The following is a 25,679-nucleotide window of genomic DNA, read 5'->3' as shown; positions in this document are numbered from 1 at the left end:
TCAGTGTGTCACAATGCCTAAGTAATTCCTAGGAAAGTGATAAAATGTCTGTTATAAGAGTCAAGACAACTAAAAGGCATATGGAATAATAATGACCCCTTCATACACTCATTGTAAAGTGACTTTTATTATGAGTTGTAAAATAATTGTTGCATGACATATTGTAACAGGCAGGATTTTGGATGAGCTTTTAAGAGCTCTGTTATTCGCTGTATTCACACTTGAAATTATATTACCTCAACTGACAGATGAGAAAAAATGTAGTTATGATGTATAATGTTCTTATGATGCACATATAATGACTTATAACTGTTATAACTAACAATTTAAGAAGTGTTACCAAATTTTGTTGATATAGGTCAGTGGTTCTCAACGTGGGGTCTGGGGACCACCAGGGGTCCTTGAGGGCATTCCAGGGGGTCCCCAGCAAATTGATGAATTGTTAAACTTCATTATTTTGTCATTTTAGAATGACTATTTTGATCATAGTGTCACTGTTATCTCTCTACCTTCAATACAGTTAGTCATGGAATTGTGGACAAAATCATATCTGACAATAAAAATATTCTCAGATTTTGGTCCGAGAGGCAAAATCTCATCAAATGGGGGCCCTAATGTGTACTAAATTAGGGGTCCTTGATATGAAAAAGGTTAAGAACCACTGATATTGGTAACTGTTTGCATATCATAGTTTACCTTCCTTTTTATTTACCACTACAACAATGGATACAATGCCATCATATAATGTTGCTCTGCTTGTGATAACAGGCAGAGACTGCAGCAAACCGGATCAGCAAGGTGCTGTGTGTCAACCAGGAGAATGAGAAGCTGATGGAAGAGTATGAGAAGCTAGCCAGTGACGTGAGGACAGTTTGGGCATTTTCTCCCTCCATTCTTCTTCTCAACCCCTCCATTGTAATATATTTACTTTCCTCCATACCTCCATCCCTCTTTCCACCAATAGCTGCTGGAGTGGATCCGTCGTATGACTCCCTGGCTGGAGAACAAGTCTCCCGAGAACACCATGACTGCCATGTGCAAGAAGCTGGAGGACTTCAGGGACTATCGACGCGTCCACAAACCACCCAAAGTCAGCATCCTCTATCATCCATTAGACATGATTTATCCATCGGCTGCTCTGTCATAGCTTATTATCTACTGACGCGCTGTTATTATCTATTAGTAATTATTAGGGGTTCAATCCAGATGACGAAATTGTGTGAAATTTGGTACACATGTTCAGGGAGGATGTACGAGTCAAAATCAGAAGTTATGTCATCATTGGTGAAAGTGGGTGGGGCCTATGGTGTAATAACCATGTAATAGCTGGTAAATCAAAGTCCAGTTGGAAAATCAACATGTGTACTGAATTTTGTGCAATTCGGCCTTAAGGGGGCGCCACAAATGCCACAAATGGGCGTGGCCTAACACAAAAATGGCCCTAAATCCACATCCCTTGGTTTGATTACCACGAAACTTGACAGATATATTAAGTGATATATTTGGACCATGTCCTCAGAACCACTGACACTTTTTTTGCGATATTAGTACCAGTCACTAAAGGCTTGAACCCCTTTCATGGCCGCTTGCGGCTATATTTATTTATTTGTTATCTGACAGAACTTGCATGAATAAAAATGTTTGAATAGATCCAAGAGTAGGGCTGGGTTTAAAAAAATCGATTTTCTGATTTAAATCGATCTTCATTTGAATGATCCGATATGGATTCATAAAATCCTGAGATCGATCTTTTAATATATGCCTTTTCCTGTGGATGCTTGAAGCTTGAAGCTACACTGCATTAAAGAAAGCACTTATCTGGTCACTCTCACTGACTGTAGAGTCTGTAGAGTTGCACAACTTGCACTATATTGTGTTGACTGCTGTAGTGTGTTGGTCATGTTAAATAAAAAGTACATTAATGTTACTGCTTTGGGGTCAATTCTAAATGTAAACATTAATATTTTTAATAATGCACCAGGTTAGAAGGTTCCTTGTACAATTTACAGCATTAGTTTTCTGAGAATCTCTTTCATATCCAAGCAAAATTGGTATTGTAACTGAAATATCCCTAACCGAATTGATATTGAATCGAGTCAAATCGGAAATCGAATCGAATCAGGACCTTGTTAATCGGAATCGAATCGATTCGGGACATCAGTGGCGATACCCAGCCCTATCCAAGAGTAACATAGTTTCTGGCCTGCAGGTGCAGGAGAAGTGCCAGCTGGAGATTAACTTCAACACACTGCAGACCAAACTCCGCATCAGCAACAGGCCCGCCTTCATGCCCTCTGACGGACGCATGGTATCCGTAAGTAATCGCATAGAGAGGCAGGTACACGCACACAACAACGCACACAAGTTGGCAATGCCAGTTGGAAATCTGGATGCACACTACCTCAATTCCCAGTTTCGCCAAAACACAAAGGCAACGAGTGACCAATTTTGAACGCTCCACCTAAGGTTGCATTAGGCAAGGCTTATGTAAAAATGCACCCGTCTCAGAGAAGAGAGTGCCATCCATCCATCCATCCATCCATCCATCCATCCATCTTCAACCGCTTATCCAAGGTCAGGTCGCGGAGGTAGCAGTTCCAGCAGGGGGCCCCAAACTTACCTTTCTCTGGCCACATTAACCAGCTCTGACTGGGAGATCCCAAGGCATTCCCAGACCAGCGTGGAGATGTAATCCCTCCACCTGGTCCTCGGTCTGCCCCTTGGCCTCCTCCCAGCTGGACGTACCTGGAAAACCTCCTTAGGGAGGCGACCAGGAGGCATCCTTACTAGATGCCCGAACCACCTCAACTGGCTCCTTTCTATGCGAAGGAGCAGCGGCTCTACTCTGAGTCCCTCACGGGTGACCGAGCTTCTCACCTTATTCCTAAGGGAGATGCCAGCCACCCTCCTGAGGAAACCCATTTCGGCCGCTCGTATCCGCGATCTTGTCCTTTCGGTCATGACCCATAGTTCATGACCATAGGTGAGGGTTGGGATGAAGATCGAGAGCTTTGCCTACTGGCTCGGCTCTCTTTTCGTCACAACGGTGTGGTAAAGCGAACGCAGTACCGCTCCCGCTGCTCCAATTCTCCGGCCCATCTCCCGCTCCATGGTCCCCTCACTCGAGAACAAGACCCCGAGATACTTGAACTCCCTCACTTGGGGTAAGGACTCATTCCCAACTCGAAGTGGGCAATCCACCGGTTTCCTGCTGAGAACCATGGCCTCAGAAGAGAGTCCCATCCTCACTAATTGAGACACTGTAGAGTCACCATTTTTTGACCAAATTAAAGTGTAGTGTCTATATGATCACTAGTGGGAAGTCTTCTCCGCACAGGAAGCGAAAAATCCAAATTTAAGAGTAAAATCCAAGAGTGTCTCCTAAACAGCAGAGAGCAGCGTTCCATCCAGAGAAAGCTGAACTCACCAACATTAAATCGTTCTCCTCCTCCTTTCTCCTTGTCCCTTTGGTATCCTTTGGTATAAACAGAGGCAAAAGGCAGGCAGAAAATCCCTTGGGGCATTACATTACACCTATTAAATAATTAATAATCAATCAAAAAGCGTTTATAGAATCTAAACATTTTTATTTTCACACATTTATATTAACAGCAAAAAAACCAAACGTAATAAATAAACTTCTTAGTTATAATAGAAACTTAGTTAAATATTTTAAAAAAAGATAAATGTAAACAACTTATAATAAAAGTATAAAGTACTGCACTGGTCACACAGAGAAATTTATGGGGCCCCTTTAGGGAGGTTTCCTAGTACTGACTGTCGCTGCAACGGTACCGTAGTTTAGCGGGGTTTCCACATTTTGAGACATTGCTGTGGACTGAAGTAAGTCGGCCCTTGGGGGGCCCCCTCATGCTGGGGGCCCCAAGCAGTTGCCTGCCTTGCCTGTCCATAAAATTCACCTCTGGGTATAAAGCATCACAGACCAGCTAGTTGGTAAACTTGACTGTGCCGTGTGCAGTTTACTGACATCATCTTAGAGGATTCTGGGTATTGAAGTTTCAAACAGTTACCTCTCACTGCCATTTGGCCAATGAGTGAAGTTGCCTAGTGCAGTGGTTCTCAATGGGGGATTCGGGGACCACCAAGGGTCCTTGAGGGAGTTCCAGGGGGTCCCCAGCAAATTGAAAAACTGTAAAACCTCAGCATTGTTTCATTTACAAGAAGTTAACACAATTAGAGAATGTAGAAGAATGATTGTTTTGATCATAGTTTCACTGTTATCTCTCTACCTACAATACAGATAGTCATGGAATTCTGGACAAAATCATATCTAACAATAAAAATATTCTCAGATTTGGGTTTGAGAGACAAAATGTTATCAAATGGGGGTCCGGGGCCCAAATGTGGACTAAATTAGGGGTCCTTGACATGAAAACGGTTGAGAATCACTGGCCTCGTGCAGCTTTAATCCATGTGAAGTGTGTGAGTGTGTGATTTGAGGTTGAATGTGTGTGTCCAGGACATTGCCAGTGCCTGGCAGGGCCTGGAGCAGGCCGAGAAGGGCTATGAGGAGTGGCTACTAGCTGAGATCAGACGCCTAGAGAGGCTCGAGCATCTGGCTGAGAAATTCAAACAGAAAACTGCTATGCATGAGGACTGGGCTGTAGGTGAGGGATATGCACTCACACACACACACACACACACACACACACCTGCTTAAGACTGTTGAACTTTACCAGAATTTAACAATTATCCACATTGCATCTCTTGTTAAATCAACTTCACTAGCTTCCATTGTCCTGTGTGCATTATGTTTGCACAAATTTCCATTTTGATTTTTGATTTTGATTTTGTTTGCTCACACATCACAGTGAATAGTAGGCTATGTAAATCATATTCTTTGAGAAGATAACGAAAACTAACGAAATAACGACAACTAGGTGTGAAAAAAACGATAACTAACTGAAACTGTATTGTGTGTTTACAAAACTAAAATAAACTAAAGTTATAGAGAAAATGTCTTTAGTTTTCGTCTTTGTCAATTTATTTCATACATAAGCCTAGTATTTTGGGTGAATATGAAATCTATCTTCCAATTTTTTATTTTAACCTTTTTTTAACCTTTTTGAATCTTGCCCCTGACAAATACCCCATATTCCAAAAAAAGACTAAAACTAACACTGAAACTAATAAAAACTAAACTAAAACTAAGCATTTTCAAAAAATATAAACTGAACTAAACTGGCAAACCCACTTTAAAAACTAATTAAAGCTAAACTGAAATTGAAAACAAAAAGTCAAAACGAAATAAAAATAAAAACTAATGAAAAATGCAAAACTATAATAACCTTGGACCGAAGAACAGTATTAAGGAAGAAGGTTCTGCACACTTAGATCCATGCAAGTTTCTTTAATAAATCAAGTGCCAAGCTTTCGGTCACAAGACCTTCATCAGGGCAAAAGTAAATCATATTAAAATGCTAACAAAACATGTCCGTTGTGTCAAGGAAATGGTATTTTGATGGTGTCTTGCTCCCATAATTAAATTCTCATTGAAACAGGATGTTGTGGCAGGACATAACACGGGGAGGAACGGTTCCAAAGTTCAAATATGTTTCGTACAAAATCTTTCGCTTCACAAATTCCAAATTCTGTCACTTTCGAAAGTTGTGAAGTTGCAGGTTTTATTTGATGGGAGGGGGAGGAGGGATCAAAAAATCAGTGATGCTATTATTGTCTGTAATTCTTATGTACACGTGCTGGTACATCATGAAGTAACCCCTAGAAATACATTGTTTTCCAGGAAGTAAAAGTGATGTGATTCTGATATGAAAATATGAGATAATAAAGATTTTGTACCTTTTGGGGCATTTGTTATAAAATAAATGTACATTATTATATAGAGTTAACAAAGTGAATCCGTTAATTCAACCTCCAATGCATTCATCTGTTTTCCTCCTTGCCATCCCTTATAAACTGCTTTTTTTTTAAATTATATTTATTGTTTTTTTGTTGTTTTACAAGGCAATAATCAACACAAGAACACACAACAAAATCACAGTAAGCAAATAAATACACAACAATATTAGGGTAAAATAAAGCCAAAGAATCTCACATCACATCAAGAGGTATGACTGTAGGTATAGGGTGGCAGAAGTGGGAGAGTGTAGAATGGGAGAAAGAAAAAAAAAGAAAAAGCAGTTTATAAGGGATGGCAAGGAGGAAAACAGATGAATGCATTGGAGGTTGACTCTATATCATAATGTACATTTATGTTTTATAACAAATGCCCCGAAAGATACAAAATCTTTATTATCTCATATTTTCATATCAGAATCACATCACTTTTACTTCCTGGAAAACAATGTATTTTTAGGGGTTACTTCATGATGTACCAGTATGTGTACATAAGAATTGAACTGGTGCTCAAGTAGGGCTGGGCGATAATATTATCGTTTATTGTCTTTCAGTGGAATCATATCGTGATGATATGAAGATATTTTGATATCGTGACACACATTTCTGCTGTCTAAATTGATGATGACAAGCAAATTTTACTTAAAAATTCTTTACTTAAAAACTAAAATGAGGTATGGTAGGAATATTATTTGAATATTTCTGTTTTGTTTGACATCACACCTAACATTACCATTCGGTTCAATGAGATGAACATTCATTTGACTATTTAACGTGATTTTGCATGCATGAACCATATCGTGATATATATTGATATCGAGAAAAATCCTTATGATTATCGTGATATTGATTTCAACCATATCGCCCAGCCCTATGCTCAAGTGGTGATACGCTCAAAGTAGACCCAAAATGGAAACCAAGTCTCATAGAAACATTCAGGTTTTCCCACGAGAGCAGAATTTAAGTTCTTCCAGTTTAAGGCAGCCTAATAAGCCTCTGACCCAGTGATTATAAGAGGGCAAAAAGGTAAGTTATAAATATGCTTATTAATAACATTTCAAACCCCGCCGTAGGTAAGGAGCGTGGTCTGCGGCGTAAGGACTTTGAGTCGGCCTCGCTCACGGAGGTGAGGGCTCTGCTGAGGAAACACGCCGCCTTCGAGAGCGACCTGGCTTCCCATCAGGACCGAGTGGAACAAATCGCCGCCATCGCACAGGAACTCAAGTGAGGACCGATGAGAGAGAGAGAGAGAGGAAGAGAAGGCATAAAGGGATGGAGAGAGAGAGAGAGAGAGAGAGAGGAATGGGAGAGGAATTATTTGGAGTTACTTGGGGCCAGTGTGGGTTAGGAGTTTCACTACATTAAATATCCCATCAATCACAGCAAAAGCATGTTGACTCACACACACACACACACACACACACACACACACACACACACACACACACACACAGCAAACACGTTCATACTGCGTCTTTCACGCTTGGGTTGCAGACCTTGACCGACCGGTTGAGATCTCTGGATTAGGAAAGATGATAGGCAAAACTACACACACACACACACACACACACACACACACACACACACACACACACACACACACACACACACACACACACAAACGGTAACAGATCCGCAATTTCCTAATAATTTCCTTTTAAGGAACTGTTAATTTCTTAGGAAGTCATGAAAGAACCATAGGAGAAATAGAGAAAGAGTTTCTTCTGCTGTTTATGAAATTATGTAGTAGTTATATAGAAAATTAGAAATTAACTGAAATCAATTAAGAATCCAACAAATAAGTATATTATATAATTATATGAATAATGATTTCTGATAATTGACTTCTGCCTATTATTTTTCCAATAAATAGTTTATAGTTTTGCAGTTCATTCCAGGACATTCTTTTACAAATTGACAGTATCTAGTATGCAACTGCTTAAATTTTCTACTACTACACAATTTCATGGTTCTTTCCAGTAAACTTCTTAAGAAATTAACAGTTCCTTTCTAGGAAATTATTAGGAAATTGTGGACCTGGAAAATCAAGCGTTACCAAACAAACAAGCATGCAGACAGACACAAACTAATAGTTTAACTCCATTTGCTGCAACTTTATGCTAGTTCAACTTTGTAATAGTTTATTATTTTGTCATTTTGAGGCACTACTTTAATTCCTGTCTCTCTCTCAATGCAGGAGTGATGGACATTACATCCAGCAGAAAGTTAAGGATAGAAAGAGAGAGAGAGGAGTATGAGTGAGGGAGAGATCACCACCAACATATTCATTGAATTAGTTCAAGATGAGTTATTATTACATATTACATATTATTGTGTTATGTACAGTCAGTGCAGCCAGCCTCATTTGAGTGTCAGGACCATGTGTGCCATCTAGTGGTCAAACATTGCCAGCACACAGAGACAAATTGTCAAATTTCACCTTGGTAGTTCAACTGTGTGTGTGAGGGAGAGAGAGAGAGACAGAGAGAGAGAGAGAGAGAGAGAGAGAGAATGTGTGAATCTGTGTGCATGCTTGCCTTGCTGTGTGTGTGTGTGTGTGTGTGTGTGCTGTGAGTGCGAGTGTTTGACCTTCCATTCGTGGCTGCCCTTGTTCTGGTGCGTGGGCCAACCTGCGTTCCGGTCACGGCAGAGTTTAAGGACTCTGATGTCACTATCTCACACACACACACATTCACATCAACACCTGGCCTGATAGCCATGAATGATATACTAACAGGTGTGTGTAGGCGTCTTCGTTGCTCTGCTCAGCGGGGGCCTGTGGGTGTACCGGTGTTCGTTCCCTGAGCTGAGTTTTACCAAAAAAATTCAAACTGGGACCTGATGCATCACTGCTTGGCCCTCAGCATTAAAAAGAAGAGCTGGGTTCAGTAGATGGGTTTGAATCTTAGCTGATATCCTCCTCTCCCTCACAGCAAGCATTTGCCAGAGGGTGATGTGCAGGAGGAGGCCGAGTTCAACCAGGAGCGTATCTATCCTATGTTCCCAGGGTCCTATGTTCCCAGGGTCCTATGTTCTCAAGGTCCTATGTTCCCAAGGTCCTATATGTTCCCAGGGTCCTATATGTTCCCAGGGTCCTATGTTCTCAAGGTCCTATATGTTCCCAGGGTTCTATGTTCCCAGGGTCCTATGTTCCCAAGGTCCTATGTTCCCAAGGTCCTATATGTTCCCAGGGTCCTATGTTCCCAGGGTCCTATGTTCTCAAGGTCCTATATGTTCCCAGGGTCCTGTGTTCCCAGGGTCCTATGTTCTCAAGGTCCTATATGTTCCCAGGGTCCTATGTTCCCAGGGTCCTATGTTCCCAAGGTCCTATATGTTCCCAGGGTCCTATGTTCCCAGGGTCCTATGTTCCCAAGGTCCTATATGTTCCCAGGGTCCTATATGTTCCCAGGGTCCTATGTTCCCAGGGTCCTATGTTCCCAAGGTCCTATATGTTCCCAGGGTCCTATGTTCCCAGGGTCCTATGTTCCCAGGGTCCTATGTTCCCAAGGTCCTATATGTTCCCAGGGTCCTATGTTCCCAGGGTCCTATGTTCCCAAGGTCCTATATGTTCCCAGGGTCCTATGTTCCCAAGGTCCTATATGTTCCCAGGGTCCTATGTTCCCAGGGTCCTATGTTCCCAAGGTCCTATATGTTCCCAGGGTCCTATGTTCTCAAGGTCCTATGTTCTCAAGGTCCTATATGTTCCCAGGGTCCTATGTTCCCAGGGTCCTATGTTCTCAAGGTCCTATATGTTCCCAGGGTCCTATGTTCCCAGGGTCCTATGTTCCCAAGGTCCTATATGTTCCCAGGGTCCTATGTTCCCAGGGTCCTATGTTCCCAGGGTCCTATGTTCCCAAGGTCCTATATGTTCCCAGGGTCCTATGTTCCCAAGGTCCTATATGTTCCCAGGGTCCTATGTTCCCAAGGTCCTATATGTTCCCAGGGTCCTATGTTCCCAGGGTCCTATGTTCTCAAGGTCCTATATGTTCCCAGGGTCCTATGTTCCCAAGGTCCTATATGTTCCCAGGGTCCTATGTTCCCAAGGTCCTATATGTTCCCAGGGTCCTGTGTTCCCAGGGTCCTATGTTCTCAAGGTCCTATATGTTCCCAGGGTCCTATGTTCCCAAGGTCCTATATGTTCCCAGGGTCCTATGTTCCCAGGGTCCTATGTTCCCAGGGTCCTATGTTCCCAAGGTCATATATGTTCCCAGGGTCCTATGTTCCCAGGGTCCTATGTTCCCAAGGTCATATATGTTCCCAGGGTCCTATGTTCCCAAGGTCCTATATGTTCCCAGGGTCCTATGTTCCCAGGGTCCTATGTTCCCAAGGTCCTATATGTTCCCAGGGTCCTATGTTCCCAGGGTCCTATGTTCCCAAGGTCCTATATGTTCCCAGGGTCCTATATGTTCCCAGGGTCCTATGTTCCCAGGGTCCTATGTTCCCAAGGTCCTATATGTTCCCAGGGTCCTATGTTCCCAGGGTCCTATGTTCCCAGGGTCCTATGTTCCCAAGGTCCTATATGTTCCCAGGGTCCTATGTTCCCAAGGTCCTATATGTTCCCAGGGTCCTATGTTCCCAAGGTCCTATATGTTCCCAGGGTCCTATGTTCCCAGGGTCCTATGTTCCCAAGGTCCTATATGTTCCCAGGGTCCTATGTTCTCAAGGTCCTATGTTCTCAAGGTCCTATATGTTCCCAGGGTCCTATGTTCCCAGGGTCCTATGTTCTCAAGGTCCTATATGTTCCCAGGGTCCTATGTTCCCAGGGTCCTATGTTCCCAAGGTCCTATATGTTCCCAGGGTCCTATGTTCCCAGGGTCCTATGTTCCCAGGGTCCTATGTTCCCAAGGTCCTATATGTTCCCAGGGTCCTATGTTCCCAAGGTCCTATATGTTCCCAGGGTCCTATGTTCCCAAGGTCCTATATGTTCCCAGGGTCCTATGTTCCCAGGGTCCTATGTTCTCAAGGTCCTATATGTTCCCAGGGTCCTATGTTCCCAAGGTCCTATATGTTCCCAGGGTCCTATGTTCCCAAGGTCCTATATGTTCCCAGGGTCCTGTGTTCCCAGGGTCCTATGTTCTCAAGGTCCTATATGTTCCCAGGGTCCTATGTTCCCAAGGTCCTATATGTTCCCAGGGTCCTATGTTCCCAGGGTCCTATGTTCCCAGGGTCCTATGTTCCCAAGGTCATATATGTTCCCAGGGTCCTATGTTCCCAGGGTCCTATGTTCCCAAGGTCATATATGTTTCCAGGGTCCTATGTTCCCAAGGTCCTATATGTTCCCAGGGTCCTATGTTCCCAGGGTCCTATGTTCCCAAGGTCCTATATGTTCCCAGGGTCCTATGTTCCCCAGATTTATACAGCTAGGGTAATGTGTCTCTGCTAGCTTGAAAACATTATTAATTCTTACCTTTGTTACAGACCGAAATAGAAGGAGTTTTGAGGCACCCCTCAAACCAAAAATTAAAAAAAGCCTTTATTGCATGGCTGCTTCAAGTGAACATAAACCAACACCAAGGCATTTAGCATTGTGTGTATTGAAATTAAACTTTATTGGTCATTGCTAAGGGGCTAGGGTCCAGGTCCAAGTTATTGTGCAGGGTGTGTGTCGCCTGCTGCAGAGGTGTGGATGGGGGCAGAGGTGGTGGTGGGTGGGGGGCGAGACTGTCTTTCTGAGTCAAACCTATTGAAAAAAAAGGTTTAGCTCATTTGCATGTTAGTGGTTCCCCTCCGCAGATGGACCTGATTGATTGTAGCCAGTAATCCTTTTCGTCCCCTTCCACACCTCCTTAGCATCGTTCTGCTGGAGCTTCCTCTGCTGGAGCTTCCTCTCCCCTCTTGTTTCTCCCTGTCCGCCCGCACTAGCTTGAAGCCGGCTAGTTCGACCGAACAGTCCATGGGCATATTCCCATTCAGCCATGTCTCCATGAAACACAACACACTGCTCTCCCGGTACACGGGCTGACTGCTCACTAGGGCTGAGAGTTTGTCCGTCTTGTTGGCCAGCGATCTCACGTTCCCCATGACGACCGATGGACGACGACGGGTGCCACGCCATTGTTCAGACGGCCCATTATTCCGAAACCCCAATAGTCCAAAAACTCCATGCCTGGCTCCATCCACAACCGTGGCTTCTGCCGGCCTTGACCGTAAGCTTGCTCTAACCCTAACCTCAGTGACCCCATGCCTCAACCCAACCACCTCCGGGATAACGGGCTGTCGGACAAATGGGCTTTCGGTCCAATGGGTGGACATTTTTCGGGACTATTGGGGTTTCGGAATAATGGGCCGTCGGAACAATGGGCAGTCCCCCAACGATGTCTCCTTAGCTCCGCTGGTATTTCCGTTGGTGGTGCGGCAGGTTTAGCCTGAAACGCAAAGAGCGGTTAAACTCAGCATCACGTCGTAGATGCTAAGATGGGTATAATATGGTCCCATCTCTTTGACTTGGTCAAAAGCCTCATAGCTGTGTTTTGCACTAACTGCAAACAGTAGAGTGATTTTTGCGAGTGAGACCAGAATAGAAAGTTGCAATAGCCAAAACGAGAAGATATAAACGCATGAATTACCTTTTCAGGGTCAGCAAAGGATAAGATCTAATTTTAGAAATATTTAAATCAGAAGAAACAAGAATGAACCACTCTTTTTATTTGATCATCAAAACTGAGGTCAGGATCAAATATTATGCCCAGATTTCTAGCAACAGGTGTAAAAAAAGGTAAGTAGACTACCAAGATAGCTCGGACACATCTTAATGAAAGTGCAAAATGCAAAATAACGACAGTAGAACTAAATGGGACAAAAACAGAATGAATGCAAACTAAGTCTGATATGAAAAACACCAAATTGTGAAATATAAGCACTATAAATAGGTGGAAACATTCTAAAATATCTATATATATATGCAGTATATAACAATGAGAAGGATCTGGGAAAATGAGTAAAACTGATTGAAATACATGATGTGCGAATTGAGGGGTTTTCCACTCCACTAGGGTTAGCTTATCTGACTGAGTGTATTCCTATTTGTCCCTGTCTAGTCAGAAGAACCAATAGTGTAACTGTAAACTGATGACTGACCTTTCACCTGATGACTTGTGTTTAACCTGATTGGCTCTCAGACAAATGATAAGATAAATGGTGCTGAACTATGACTCAAATACAGTGCATTACCCCATCTGAGACCAAATCAATGATGACTATTTATTTCTGTAAATACAATGGTATTAACCAGCTGGCTAATTTTCAAATGAAGTCATGATGTTCAAAAAAAAAGAAAAAAGAAAAGAGGTAAATGATGCTATCAAAAATTGCATTAAATAGGATCTTGATGCAACAGACAAGCAACAATTAACACCACCATAAAACGTTTCATACCAAAAAAGCAGATCAGCTGACTTTTCAAATGTAGTCATGATATTGAAAAAAACATCAATGAAGGCAACTGATGGTATAAAAAATTGCATCAAATAGAATATGGGTGCAAAAGACAAAGACAGTAGGCTTTTACGCATTTACATTGAAGGCATTTAGCTGACTCTTATCCAGAGTGAACATTACACTGAGGGAGGGTTCAAGCTTAGTCAAGCACAGGACCATGGCTGTTTATGTACATGTTGGCTGTTGCAGGGGTTTGACCTCTGACCTCTAGGTCATGTAATGTCCTCAGGCCCCCCTGCTGCCAGCTACATTGCTACATTCCTCCCATGTGACCTAAGTGGAGGGGCACAACAGAAATGCAGTTCATAAATTGAATTTAACTAGATTAATTCCAGGCCATCCAATTGTGATTGGATCCCCTCTGCTGTTTCCTTACCCCCCACAATATTATTACTTCAATTAAACTAAATTCAGTGTAAAAATGTAATCATGGCCTTTTTCAGTTTCTATGGAAGAGGATTAGGGCCACATGAAAAATGTATTTGAGTTCTGAGTTTAAAGTCAGAATTCTGAGAATAGAGTCAGAATTCTGGGATTAAAGTCAGAATTTAAATCAGAATTCTGACTTTAATCTCAGAATACTGACTTTAAACTCAGAACTCAAATACATTTTTCACATGTGGCCCTAATCCTCTTCCATAAATTTCAGTATGTAATCTTTTTTTTTTTTTTTTTGCAATTCAGTATCTTTGTCTCTGACCGTAGTTTGGATACCCTCTCCTGTTTCACCTTTTTCTCATCTCTGTTATCCTTCAACTAATGAGGACACCGGTCAGTTAGGTGCTAAAAATCAGCTAGATGACAGCAGGGAATGAGGAGGGTATGGGCTTGCATGCAGTTATGTCTTTTCAAGTATGTGTTAGAGTACACGAGTGTGTCTGTCTGTCTGTGTGTGTGTGTGTGTGTGTGTGTGTGTGTCAGAGGTCATCAGATGGAAGAATGGAAGTGTGTCTTTTTTTATTTAAGGCTTCACCTCTCCTCTGCTCTATTCTGGTGAGACTGTGTGGAACTCACCGCCCAGCCAGGTCACTGTAACACACTGACAGGGAGACATACAGTTTTACATATGACTTTGAACCGGATCACACTTCAGATCAGAATATCACTGTCATATGAATAGTGATACCTTGGTATAATTACCATAAAGAAATGAGACCATGATTGAGAAGATTGGTAGTCTCTGTCTCACTGTCTCTCTCTGTCTTATAAAGAAGATGCTGCTTCTTCAGTCAAAGGTTTTCTCTCTTTGGCTTTACAGAAGAGGAAACAAAGTACACCAAAAATACAGAACATGACCCCTCTCCTCTCCTCCCCTCTCCTCAGTGAGTTGGACTACCATGCTGCAGTCTCTGTTAATGAGAAGTGCCAGGCTATCTGTGACCAATGGGACCAGTTGGGAACCCTGACCCAGAAGAGAAGAGAAAATCTGGAGGTAGATGACACTGACATTTATCCCCTTTCCACTTTTCACATGTTAAAATGCAATCTGTACCTGGATATCTCATCTCTTATCATGATTGGAATCGTCATTGTTGCACTGTTGGTAATTAATAATTGAAACAAAACAAAATTTGCCCTGTTTTTCTGAATTAACGAGATAATTATCTCAGAATTCTGAGAAAAGTTTTCATGGAAAAAAATAATAATTCTGCTCTGTTTTTCTGAATTAATGAGATATCTCAAAATCCCAAGAGAAGCTCTCATTCCTACTTGAGAGCTCCATTTCATGGAAGCAAACATCCCACCTGTTTAGCTTAATCCAGTTTTATTTTGCTTTTGGTTTGAAACATTGGGAGATACTCGTGTCTTTAAGTAATATACTGTAGATGATATTGTCATTAGTTTGTCGACTTTGCGCAGGCACCTCAGGACTTTGCGGTTGTTCAGACTATTGAGACATGAAAACTTTTCACAGAATTCTGAGATAATTATCTTGTTAATTCAGGAAAACAGGGCAGAATTTTTTTTTCCCATGAAAACTTTTCTCAGAATTCTGAGATAATCTCATTAATTCAGAAAAACAGGGCAAATTTTGATGTCTTGATGTCTTCCCAGAGATTTTTTTTTTAGTTTTCAGTTTCGCGTTTTTAGCTATCAAGATTAAAATAAATGCAATCCTGTGATCATCACTCAGTAGCATTACCCAATGTGGTTAAAAGTCCATTTTCTCTCCATAAGCATATTGAGTTATTTTCCATTATTTTCCTGTATCTGGCCAGAGGGCAGAGAAGCTCCTGGAGACAATTGAGCAGGTCTTCCTGGAGTTTGCCAAGAGATCAGCTCCCTTCAACAACTGGATGGAAGGAGCCATGGAGGACTTGCAGGACATCTTCATAGTGCACACTGTTGATGAGATACAGGTAGACCCGTCTGTCTGCCTGCCTGTATGTATTATGGCCATTCTTTATTTATGTATGCATGTCCTGTATGTATGTACTTTGAAGGCCGATAGATATTTTTGGAAACACCAAGTATTCAGTGTTTCTCACAGAATTGACCCACTATCTAGTATGACCCGCTTTCCAAGAGGTGGTGGAGTGTATAAATAAACAGCATTAAACAATGTTCAGATTTCAAAGCGCTCTTACTTTATTTACTGCAGTTTTCAGGTGAACAGGCAACAGCTCCATACAGCAAAAAAGAAAAATAAACAGGAAGATGGACAGACCAAGATATTACCCCAGCCAAAAAGCCAACCATTAGCCAAACCATAGGTTTAAATACTCTCCGGACTGTTCCATTAACATTAGCTGCAGGGGAGTTTCAATTAATAGCCACATGCCCATTTCATATGTACTGGCCTAACATTACTGTACTGAAGTTCAACAATGAATTCACAGGCAGCAAATAACCCAACTGCTCACATAGGAAAAACAAAAGACAGGAAACTACATAGCAAACTACATAGCAAACCCATTCCAACCTCCCTCTCAATTCAGCCCACTTGGTAGAGTCCAATGAGTTAATCAGCAGCAGCATCCTCACATTGCGTGCTAGGGTGATTACACTGCCACTCAACTTGGCCTCAACCAGGAAGTGGACCTCAAAGGAAAACAAGCGGTGCGGTTCATCCTGGGGCCAGTTGCATGAAGATAGACCTGGTCTTAGACTTAAATGTGACTTTAAGTCAAACTTGCTATAGACATTTATATTTCCCTGTTCCTACTACTTCTTGGTTGTTGTAGATCTCTAATGGGTTGTTTGTGTCTCTAAAGACTCTCTCTCTTCTTCAGACTCTTCCCAAAAACCAAAGATTTGGCATCTTGTATGAGACAGCTTCAGTATTTAAACGTCCCACTCTGACAGTTAGGCCGACTCGTTGCCATAACAACAAAATTCTTAATTCAAGATTAGCCAGGGGGAAGGTGGCTATCTTTCCTACCTCAAAATAAGTCAGTCGTAATATTTAAGTAAGAGACAGTCTTAATTAGACTAGTCCACCCTGAGAATCTAAGACCAGTCTAAGGCTTAGACTAGTCTTAAACTAGCTTTATGCAACTGGCCCCTGCCCACAACACCTCAAGAAGGCTCAACGGTGTATTCCAGCATCCCAGAGACGCCCCCCTCTTTGCCCAGACTCAGCAGACCCAAGTCCACTGCTGTCACCTTGGTTGCCAGCACTACAATAGCCTTCATACTGCCATCAATACTCCTTTCTATTCCAAAATGCGTCCAGATTGTAAGGTTACACACAACCTCTGCACCCTACAAAGTTCTCTACAAAAGTTCTTTTGTGGTGCCCCACCATTCTGGACAGCGCTGTCCAATGCAGCGGTGCTGAATGTAGCAGACTAATAACCTATAATATGAATGAATGAGCCCTACCCTAATGATAATATGAATGAGCCCTACCCAAGGCTTCCAATTCAAATGTGAGATGTATATTGAGAAGGCTAGAAAGTAAGACTTAGATTTTCACAAAGCATCTTTATTATTATCATAATAATAATAATAATTTTAAAAATGGTTCAGATCAAAGAACGCAAATTTCACGCATTCTCATATCAACTAAAAAACCTTCATAAAATCCACAACAAACTGGTTGAAATTACATAACAAAAACAGCTCATAAATGCAATTAAGCTGTGTGAAATCAAAAGCTATTCGGGAAATCATAGGAAATCATCACAAATATTTACAACTTACTTGAACGAAAGACCATGTATGAATGTAAGCCGGCTATTCTACATAGCTTCCTCCAAATCGAATTGCATTAAACAGAACATTAGGCCAAATGAAAATAGATGAAATTAGAAAACCTTGCACATTTTTACATATAGGCTGTCTCAGTCTGTCTCATGTGTTGCCAAAAGTCAACATTCTCTTGGTTGTACGCCTAATCAGAATCAGAATTCTTTATTATGCTAAGTATGTTTGCACATACAAGGAAAGTGACTTGGTGTGGTTGGTGCATAAGGTACATAGACATGATAAGCAAAGAAGTTTACAATATAATCAATATATTAACAAAATATAGGAATGAATAATGAATGAATAATGAATAATGAAGGCTTTCACCAGGGTGCTGGCTATTTGTTTACATATAGGTGTGTGAATTGCTTTGAGCAAGAGAAAGGCTTATCATTTCTGACAATCTATGCAGAGGAGAGGCTATATAAGATTATGCACATCATGCTATGAAAACATATTTATTGTGAGGAAAACTCAAAAACAGAAATGTCCTGCAATGTCCTACAACATGCCATATTATTTCAAATAGCAATATGTCAATCATCATTTCACCTGCAGTTGCAGGACTTTTACCAAAATGTTTAATCTTTTCCACTTCTCCATAATGATGAATCAAGATTATATTTTCACTGTCAAATAATTTGCCCCATGGGCTTGGACCATGCTAATGCCGGTCATTAGTGGGGTCCAAGCCCATGGGGCGCTATATTTGTTATTTTAACTTGAAAAAGCTGGATATTGCAGCTTTAATATCACTGGCCTGTGTTGCTGCCTTTGTAATTGTGGTTCAGTTAGTTGAGAATTAATCTATTGTTTTGTCCACCCTCTGTATGTTTGTATCTCCTCAAACCCCTCACCTCCAGAGCCTGGTTTCAGCCCATGAACAGTTTAAATCCACGCTGCCTGAGGCCGACAGTGAGAGGCAGGCCATTTTCAGTCTGTACAGCGAGGTACAAAAGATCAGCCAGAGCTACGGACTCTCTACCGACCTGACCAACCCCTTCAGCACCATCACCCCCGCTGAGCTGGCCGCGAAATGGGACAAGGTGACGACCACTCAGTGTGTGTATGTGGTGGGCAGTGTCTATGTAGGCCTATGAGAAAGACAGATAAAAGCTAAGACAAGGGTTTGTGCTGCTAATAGCCATATTTTGTGCCAACATTAAAGGATTTGGCATCAACATCAGCATTTTGGGCATCAACCTTTTGGCAGTGGGTGTGTACGCCCACGTACCAATACCACTGCTGAATAATTTTCTATCTAAAAGCCACACTGGCTACGGTAGCGATCCCGAACTCTAATACAGAGTAAGATAAGATAAGATAAGATAAGATAAGATAGCACTTTATTAATCCCCTTGGGGAAATTCAGGTGCCACAGGACAGACAGTACTAGGAAAACAAGGAGTTATGACTGGCTGGCACTGGGGTCGCTGATGTTGCTGAATAGTCCAATGGCCGCCAGCACAAAGGAACGCCTGAGCTAACCCTGTCCTGCAGCGTGGGAGGAGGAGCTTGTGGCTGAAGCTGCTCCTCCTCAGCCTCAGCACATCGTAGAGAGTGGTGAGAGGGGTTCCCCAGGATGGAGTTCATCTTTCCCCTCATCCTCCTCTCTGCCACTGCCTCCAGACTGTCCAGTTTGAGTCCAACAACAGAGCCAGCCTTCTTCACCTCCTTCAGTCTGTTGGCTTCTCCTGCCTTGATGCCGCCTCCCCAGCACACCACAGCAAAGAAGAATACACTGGCTACTACAGACTGGTAGAACATCTGCAGCAGCCTGTTGCACACGTTGAAGGACCTGAGTCTCCTCAGGAAGTACAGCCTGCTCAGTGTTGTCCGACCAGTCCAGTTTGTTGTTGAGCTGCACTCCTAGGAACCGATAGGAGTTCACCATCTCCACCTCCTCCCCCTGGACAGTGACAGGGGTTTGGGGTCTCCTATACCTCCTGAAGTCCACCACCAGCTCCCTGGTCATTGTGATGTTGAGCTGGAGGTGGTTGTTGTCACACCAACCTACAGAGCTCTCTACCAGCTCTCTGTATTCCTCCTCATTGTCTTCCGTGATGCAGCCGACAATGGAGGAGGCATCAGAGAACTTCTGCAGGTGGCACGATCCAGAGTTGAAGCGGTAGTCCGAGGTGTAGAGGGTGAAAAGAAATGGTGACAGTACAGTTCCTTGGGTTGCGCCGGTGTTGCCCACCACCACGTCTGACAGGCTGGACGTACTGCGGCCTGCCGGTGAGGTATTCCATAATCCAGTCCATGAGGTTTTGGTCTACCTGCATCTCTGAGAGCTTCTCCGCCAGCAGGAGGGGTCAGCGGTGTTGAAGGCCCTGGAGAAGTCAAAGAACATGATTCTCACAGTGCCCCCTGGCCTCTCCAGGTGCGAGTAAGCCCTGTGGAGCGGGTAGATGACGGCACCCTCCACTCCGATGTGGGCCTGGTAAGCGAACTGCAGAGGGTCCAGGGAGCCGACCTCCAGGGGCCTGAGGTGTTGCAGAACCAGTCTCTCAAAGGTCTTCATGACGTGTGAAGTCAGTGCGACTGGCCTGTAGTCGTTGAGAGCGCTGGGAGGTCTGAAGACATGGTGTCTTCGGTGTCATCCTCAGGGTACTGTGTTTCTGAGTCAAACCTATTCAAAAACAGGTTTAGCTAATTTGCATGTTCCTGGCTCCCCTCCACAGATGGACCTGATTGATTGTAGCCAGTAATCCTTTTCATCCCCTTCCACACCTCCTTAGCATCGTTCTGCTGGAGCTTCCTCTCCAGTCTCCCCCTGTAGCTGTTCTTGGCCTCTCTCAGCTCCCTCTTCAGCTCCCTCTGGACAGACTTGACTTCCTCCCTGTCTCCAGCCATGAAAGCCCTCTTCTTCCTGTTCAGCAGAGCTTTAATGTCCTTTGTAATCCACGGCTTGTTGCTTGGAAAGTAGCGTACCCTCTTGGAGGAGATGGCGCTGCTCTCACAGAAGCGGATGCAGTCTGTGATGCAATGGAAGAGACCCTCGACATCCTCCCCGTAGTCCTTCTGGAACAGCTCCCAGTCCGTGGTCTGGAAACAGTCCTGAAGGGCCTTCTCAGCCTCCTCAGACCACACCAACACAGTCCTGGTGGTGGTGGACTGCTGCCTGACAACAGGCTTGTACGTCGGTACAAGGTGTATCAGGTTGTGATCTGATCTGCTGGAGGGGGAGGGCAGTGGAGCTGTATGCTTCCTTAGCATTGGCATACAGCAGGTCCAAGGTCTTGTTCTCCCTTGTTTTGCAGGTCACATACTGTGTGAAGTCAGTCAGGGTTCTGGAGAGCGGGACAGGGTTAGTCTCCATTAACTGTCATGAAGGCGGTGGGGTGATTTGTCTGTAATCCCGCTACTGTAGAGTGGATGACGTCACCAGTGCGCCCCCCCACTGCCGACGGTGGGATGTAAACAACAGCAACAGAGTCCCTCTCAATCTTTAAGAAAAGGATAAAGACCCAGCTCTTTAGCGAACACCTTCTCACCTGATGGACTGTGTAATTTAAAAAAAAAAAAGTATCTGCCTCTATGCTCTCTATGCACTCTATGCACTGCCTCGTGGCACCTATGTCCTGTCGGACCAGAACTTAGCTTTATGGCACTTACTCTCGTTGTTCTCTCCTGACTAGATCCTTGCTTGTGTTGTATTAAAATCTCATGTGTACGTCGCTTTGGATAAAAGCGTCTGCCAAACGGGAAATTGTAATTGTAATTGCAACAATGGTGTGCGAAAACTCCCGGGGCAGATAGTATGGCCTCAACCCCACAGCCAACAGCTCGATATCTGGGAGTACAGATGCGTGCCTTCACAGTAATGTGTCCTGGGTTACACCACCTGGAGTTAACAAAGACGGCCAGACCTCCTCCTTTCTTTTTGCCGCTTTGTTTCTCCCTGCCGGCTAGTTTGACCGAACAGTCCAGTATATTCCCATTCAGCCATGTCTCCATGAAGCACAACACACTGCTCTCCCGGTGCTGACGTTGACTGCTCACTAGGGCTGAGAGTTCGTCCGTCTTGTTGGCCAGCGATCTCACGTTCCCCATTACCACTGATGGAAGGCAAGGTTTGAATCTGCTATTCCTCTCCCTCTTGTTCCTCACCCTCACACCGGCTCTCGTTCCCTGATGATGTCTCCTTATCTCCACTGGTATTCCTGCCAGCGGAGTGGCTGCTTCAGCCTGACGCGCAAGAAGCACCTCTTGTGTATAGACAAGCATTGTCTGTCCATCTGCTGTCCAGCTAAAACTTTGTAGATAAATGACTAGCACTAAGCATTGAGCTAGAACATTGAAAAGTTGAGTAATGCAAAATAATTCAAAGGAGTGCAATAAAATAGCAAAAAAAAGTAGCAAAGGTAGACAGAAAACTAGAAAAAGTAGTGAAAAAGTCGATAAACGTGGGAACTGCTGTGACCAGCTGCCACTCTCAACAACGGTGCCACTACATCTAACTGGAGTAACTGCAGTTTTGGTTTAGCTGGCAGCTAGCTACTGTTGTTGGCGTAGCTTCATTGTAGTAGAAAAGCTGATAACTAGCTAGCTAACCGGGGACAGCCCATTGTTCGGACGGCCCATTATTCCGAAACCCCAATAGTCCGAAAAATGTCCACCCATTGGACCGAAAGCCCATTTGTCCGACAGCCCGTTATCCCGGAGGTGGTTGGGTTGAGGCATGGGGTCACTGAGGTTAGGGTTAGAGCGAGCTAACGGTCAAGGCTGTCAGAAGCCATGGTTGTGGATGGAGCCAGGCATGGAGTTTTCGGACTATTGGGGTTTCGGAATAATGGGGCATCGGAACAATGGCATGGCACCAGCTAACCAGCACCTATCGTCCAACAGAAAACAGGCCAAATCCGCGTCGATCTTCATCCCCATCCTCTCCTTCAATACTCGCCAACGAGTGAAAGCCAACCCCAGATTCACTCTCATTTTTGGAATGAGCCTTGTCTGCTTCGCGTTTCACCTTGCTGTACTTGTGTTTTGTACCGCTCTGGCAAACGCATTCAGGGAGCGTGCGGTTCGCGTCTTGTTGAGCTCGGGAGGAGGGGTGTGCTTTGAAAACTGTGTTTACAAGCCAGCAAAATAATAAAATTCAAGTATCCAGAGTTCCCTCTAAAATTGTATTCTCGTCAGGGTGGAAAAGCCTTTGAAACAGCATTTAGACCATGGGACACTAAAACCTTCCATGAAACCCAGGATGATAATAATATTAATAATACATATACATGTATATTTGTGTGGAATCTGATCAAAATGTCTTAGATTATTATTAGAATCAATTCAAAGTTAAGGACTGCCCAAAGACAACCAGTGTAGTATTGATAAATTCTACAATAAATAAGTAAAGGCTAATTAACCAATATATTGGTGTAATCCCAGGTTACCTAACTGAGATTAAATAAATAAATAAACTGTCAAACACTAAGTCAGCCAATAGCTTTTTGTATGTGTATGTGTGTGTATTCCCAGGTAAAGAGGCTGGTTCCCCAGAGAGACAGCTGTCTGCAGGAGGAGTTAGCCAGGCAGCTTGCCAATGAAAGGCTAAGGAGGCAGTTTGCTGCCCAGGCCAACATCATCGGACCCTGGTTACAGACCAGGATGGAGGTGGGTCCCCCTCCACACCACCAAGCCTGAATAGGGTGACTACCTGTCCCGCATTTCGCGGGACAGTCCTGAAATTGGAACGTTTGTCCCACGTCCCGCACGTCATAAGCAGTATCCCGCATTTCAATAATTAGACCTATTTATTTATTTTTTTTAGTAAACAACATACTTATATATTTAACCGTGCATTTTCTAGTCGCTACTTAAAGAAACTGGTCTGTTTATCCCTCCTATTCTTGCATAAAATGTGATTTTCTATTAGCCTATTATATTTACTTCATTATATTTATTGGATTGAATAGGTCCTAGTGTCATTAAAATAAACGTTCCATAAAGCCTACCGATGATTTTAAGCAGGTTAATATCCAACACCACTGCAAATAGGCATTCTGTCTAAAATTAAACCAATATTTACATAGCCTAATAATAGTCATTACATAATAAATCACATCTGCTGTCCTGCAACGGAACAATTAAGAGGTGGTCACCCTAAGCCTGAACCATAATAGTAATAATAATAATAGTAGTTATATTCATTGTCCGGGTGCCGTAATCTCTGACCCTTGACCTCCTTACTATTGGTTGCTTGTAATGTTGGTGATCGAGGAAATTAAGCTTATTTTACTGTTAGGTTTCCCACTGTTCATGGAATTGCAGGAAGAGTGGCAACTTAACACAAAATGTCGATGTAAGTTGGATGTAAATTGGATGTAAGTTGCCGATGCCCCTCTTTTGTCCAGGAGATTAGCTGTAGCTCGGTGGATCTGGGCGGATCACTGGAGGAGCAGATGAACCAACTGAAGCAGTTTGAACAGGTAAATCGTCCCTATTAGCTTAACAACAGAATAGATGAGAAGCTATAGGACAGATTCTAGATTCTCTTGAAAACTTCTGGAGCACATGGTGTACATGCATGCACATCTCATTGGCTTCACCCTCATTTCGATTGATGAAGAAGCTATAATTATGGTGAATGTGATCATAACATTTAATTATTCAAAATTATATTGTCTCATTATTCAGATGATGCAGTATATTATCCTGTATTATCTTTTTAATCACTTCTTAAAACTATTTTTATGGAATTGCCTTTATGTAATGACCTTTTATTCATCGTCTGACCTCCCATTTGTTCTTGCCTTGCTTTTAAATTTCTTGCCTTGCTTTCATTGCTTTTGCTGTCGATTTTAGCTGTTTTTGTTTATTACCCTTTTGTAAAGCAGTTTGAACTGTGTTTGAAAAGTGCTTTAGAAATAAAGTTAATCATTAAGAGTATTATTATTCAATAATACTGTTATATGCCTCATCAGGCAATCGTCAACTACAAGGCCAACATTGAAAAGCTCGAGGCAGACCACCAGCAAATTCAGGAGAACCTTGTCTTTGACAACAAACACACCAATTACACTATGGAGGTAACACACGCACACACACACACACACACCAGTTACAGGCTTGGACACACACCAGCAGACAAATGTTAGTTAATTTTGGCTGTGACTGATAAGTATTTCAACCCTATTATAATTCAACAGATTTGAATGAATGCAACCATTGCTTCTCTGCATCACTGAAATTCTGGGGACTCAAAAATCAGTCCTTCCCCAACAAGAGGAGATATTGTCAACAGGCTACTACGTAGAGAGGCCTATTGGATCTATACACTTAATTCAGTAGAGCGTTTTTCAATAATACCATATTTCCTCTAATAGTGGCCGGTAGTCAATTAAAAGCCGGGTCTCCGATAATGGCCGGGGCCGTGGTCGACACGAACAAATAAAGGCCGGCCCCAAATACAGGCCGGGGAAAAAACAAAGGAAAAAACAACGGTGGATACCGGTAAACTCCTGGTGCCTGTTATATAATGTAACTGTAGTTTGTAGTAACGTACAAGTGCCACAAGAGGAAGTCTCTGGAGCGTGCCGTCGTCGATTACCGTAATTATCGGTAATGCATTGCGGTAACAAAAAAACGCCTACCTAACGAACCCCAACAGAAGTACGATCCACACGTGTCCTTTGATTCACAAATGCAGATTCAATACTTCGCAAACTATGAGGTATTTTTGCAAAAGTTAAAACATTTATTGACAAATATGTACACATTTGTATCATTTTGCATTCATTCAAATTACAATTTACAAAACACAAATTGAGAGGTGTTTGTGGATAGTAAAACATATTTGTGGTTTGTTTTTTTACTTATGGACCATGACCATGATCTGATCCGATGATCCCTCTCTGTCCCTGTCTATGTCTCTCCACCCGCAGCATATCCGAGTGGGCTGGGAGCTGCTGCTGACGACCATTGCCAGGACCATGAATGAAATCGAGACCCAGATTCTAATCCGCGACGCCAAGGGCATCAGCCAGCAACAGATAAACGAGTTCAGGTCCTCCTTCACACACTTTGACAGGGTAAGATAGCTTGTGTGTGTGTGTGTGTATGTGTGTGTGTGTGAGAGAGACACTAGCTGCAGGCCCATATTCATAAAACTCAGATCATATTATATGGAATACTTCATTTACATGTTTATTTTGGGGGGTGTGGGGGTTAAA

General features: G+C 43.0%; 1 protein-coding gene across 1 annotated transcript in view; it reads left to right on the top strand.

Annotated features, from left to right (window-relative positions):
- LOC139658271 (alpha-actinin-2-like) overlaps nt 1–25,547 on the top strand; it is a 37,719-nt gene extending 12,172 nt beyond the window's left edge. Inside the window, exons 9-20 of the mRNA XM_071536356.1 lie at nt 769–861; nt 965–1,090; nt 2,210–2,314; nt 4,481–4,628; nt 6,951–7,101; nt 14,638–14,746; nt 15,534–15,674; nt 18,369–18,551; nt 22,987–23,121; nt 23,862–23,936; nt 24,432–24,536; nt 25,392–25,547. Coding sequence (XP_071392457.1) covers nt 769–861; nt 965–1,090; nt 2,210–2,314; nt 4,481–4,628; nt 6,951–7,101; nt 14,638–14,746; nt 15,534–15,674; nt 18,369–18,551; nt 22,987–23,121; nt 23,862–23,936; nt 24,432–24,536; nt 25,392–25,547 — 1,527 coding nt within the window. The remainder of the gene's footprint in view (nt 1–768; nt 862–964; nt 1,091–2,209; nt 2,315–4,480; nt 4,629–6,950; nt 7,102–14,637; nt 14,747–15,533; nt 15,675–18,368; nt 18,552–22,986; nt 23,122–23,861; nt 23,937–24,431; nt 24,537–25,391) is intronic.
- Nucleotides 25,548–25,679: the final 132 nt, after the last annotated feature.

The sequence above is a fragment of the Centroberyx affinis genome, unplaced genomic scaffold, assembly GCF_046629955.1.
Source record: "Centroberyx affinis isolate AG114_WGS23_722 - 3 ecotype Tasmania unplaced genomic scaffold, CSIRO-AGI_Caff_v1 ptg002861l_1, whole genome shotgun sequence".
In the NCBI taxonomy this organism is placed as follows: domain Eukaryota; kingdom Metazoa; phylum Chordata; class Actinopteri; order Beryciformes; family Berycidae; genus Centroberyx; species Centroberyx affinis.
Note: the sequence above shows the minus strand (reverse complement) of the source record. Positions and strands in the feature narration are given on the sequence as shown.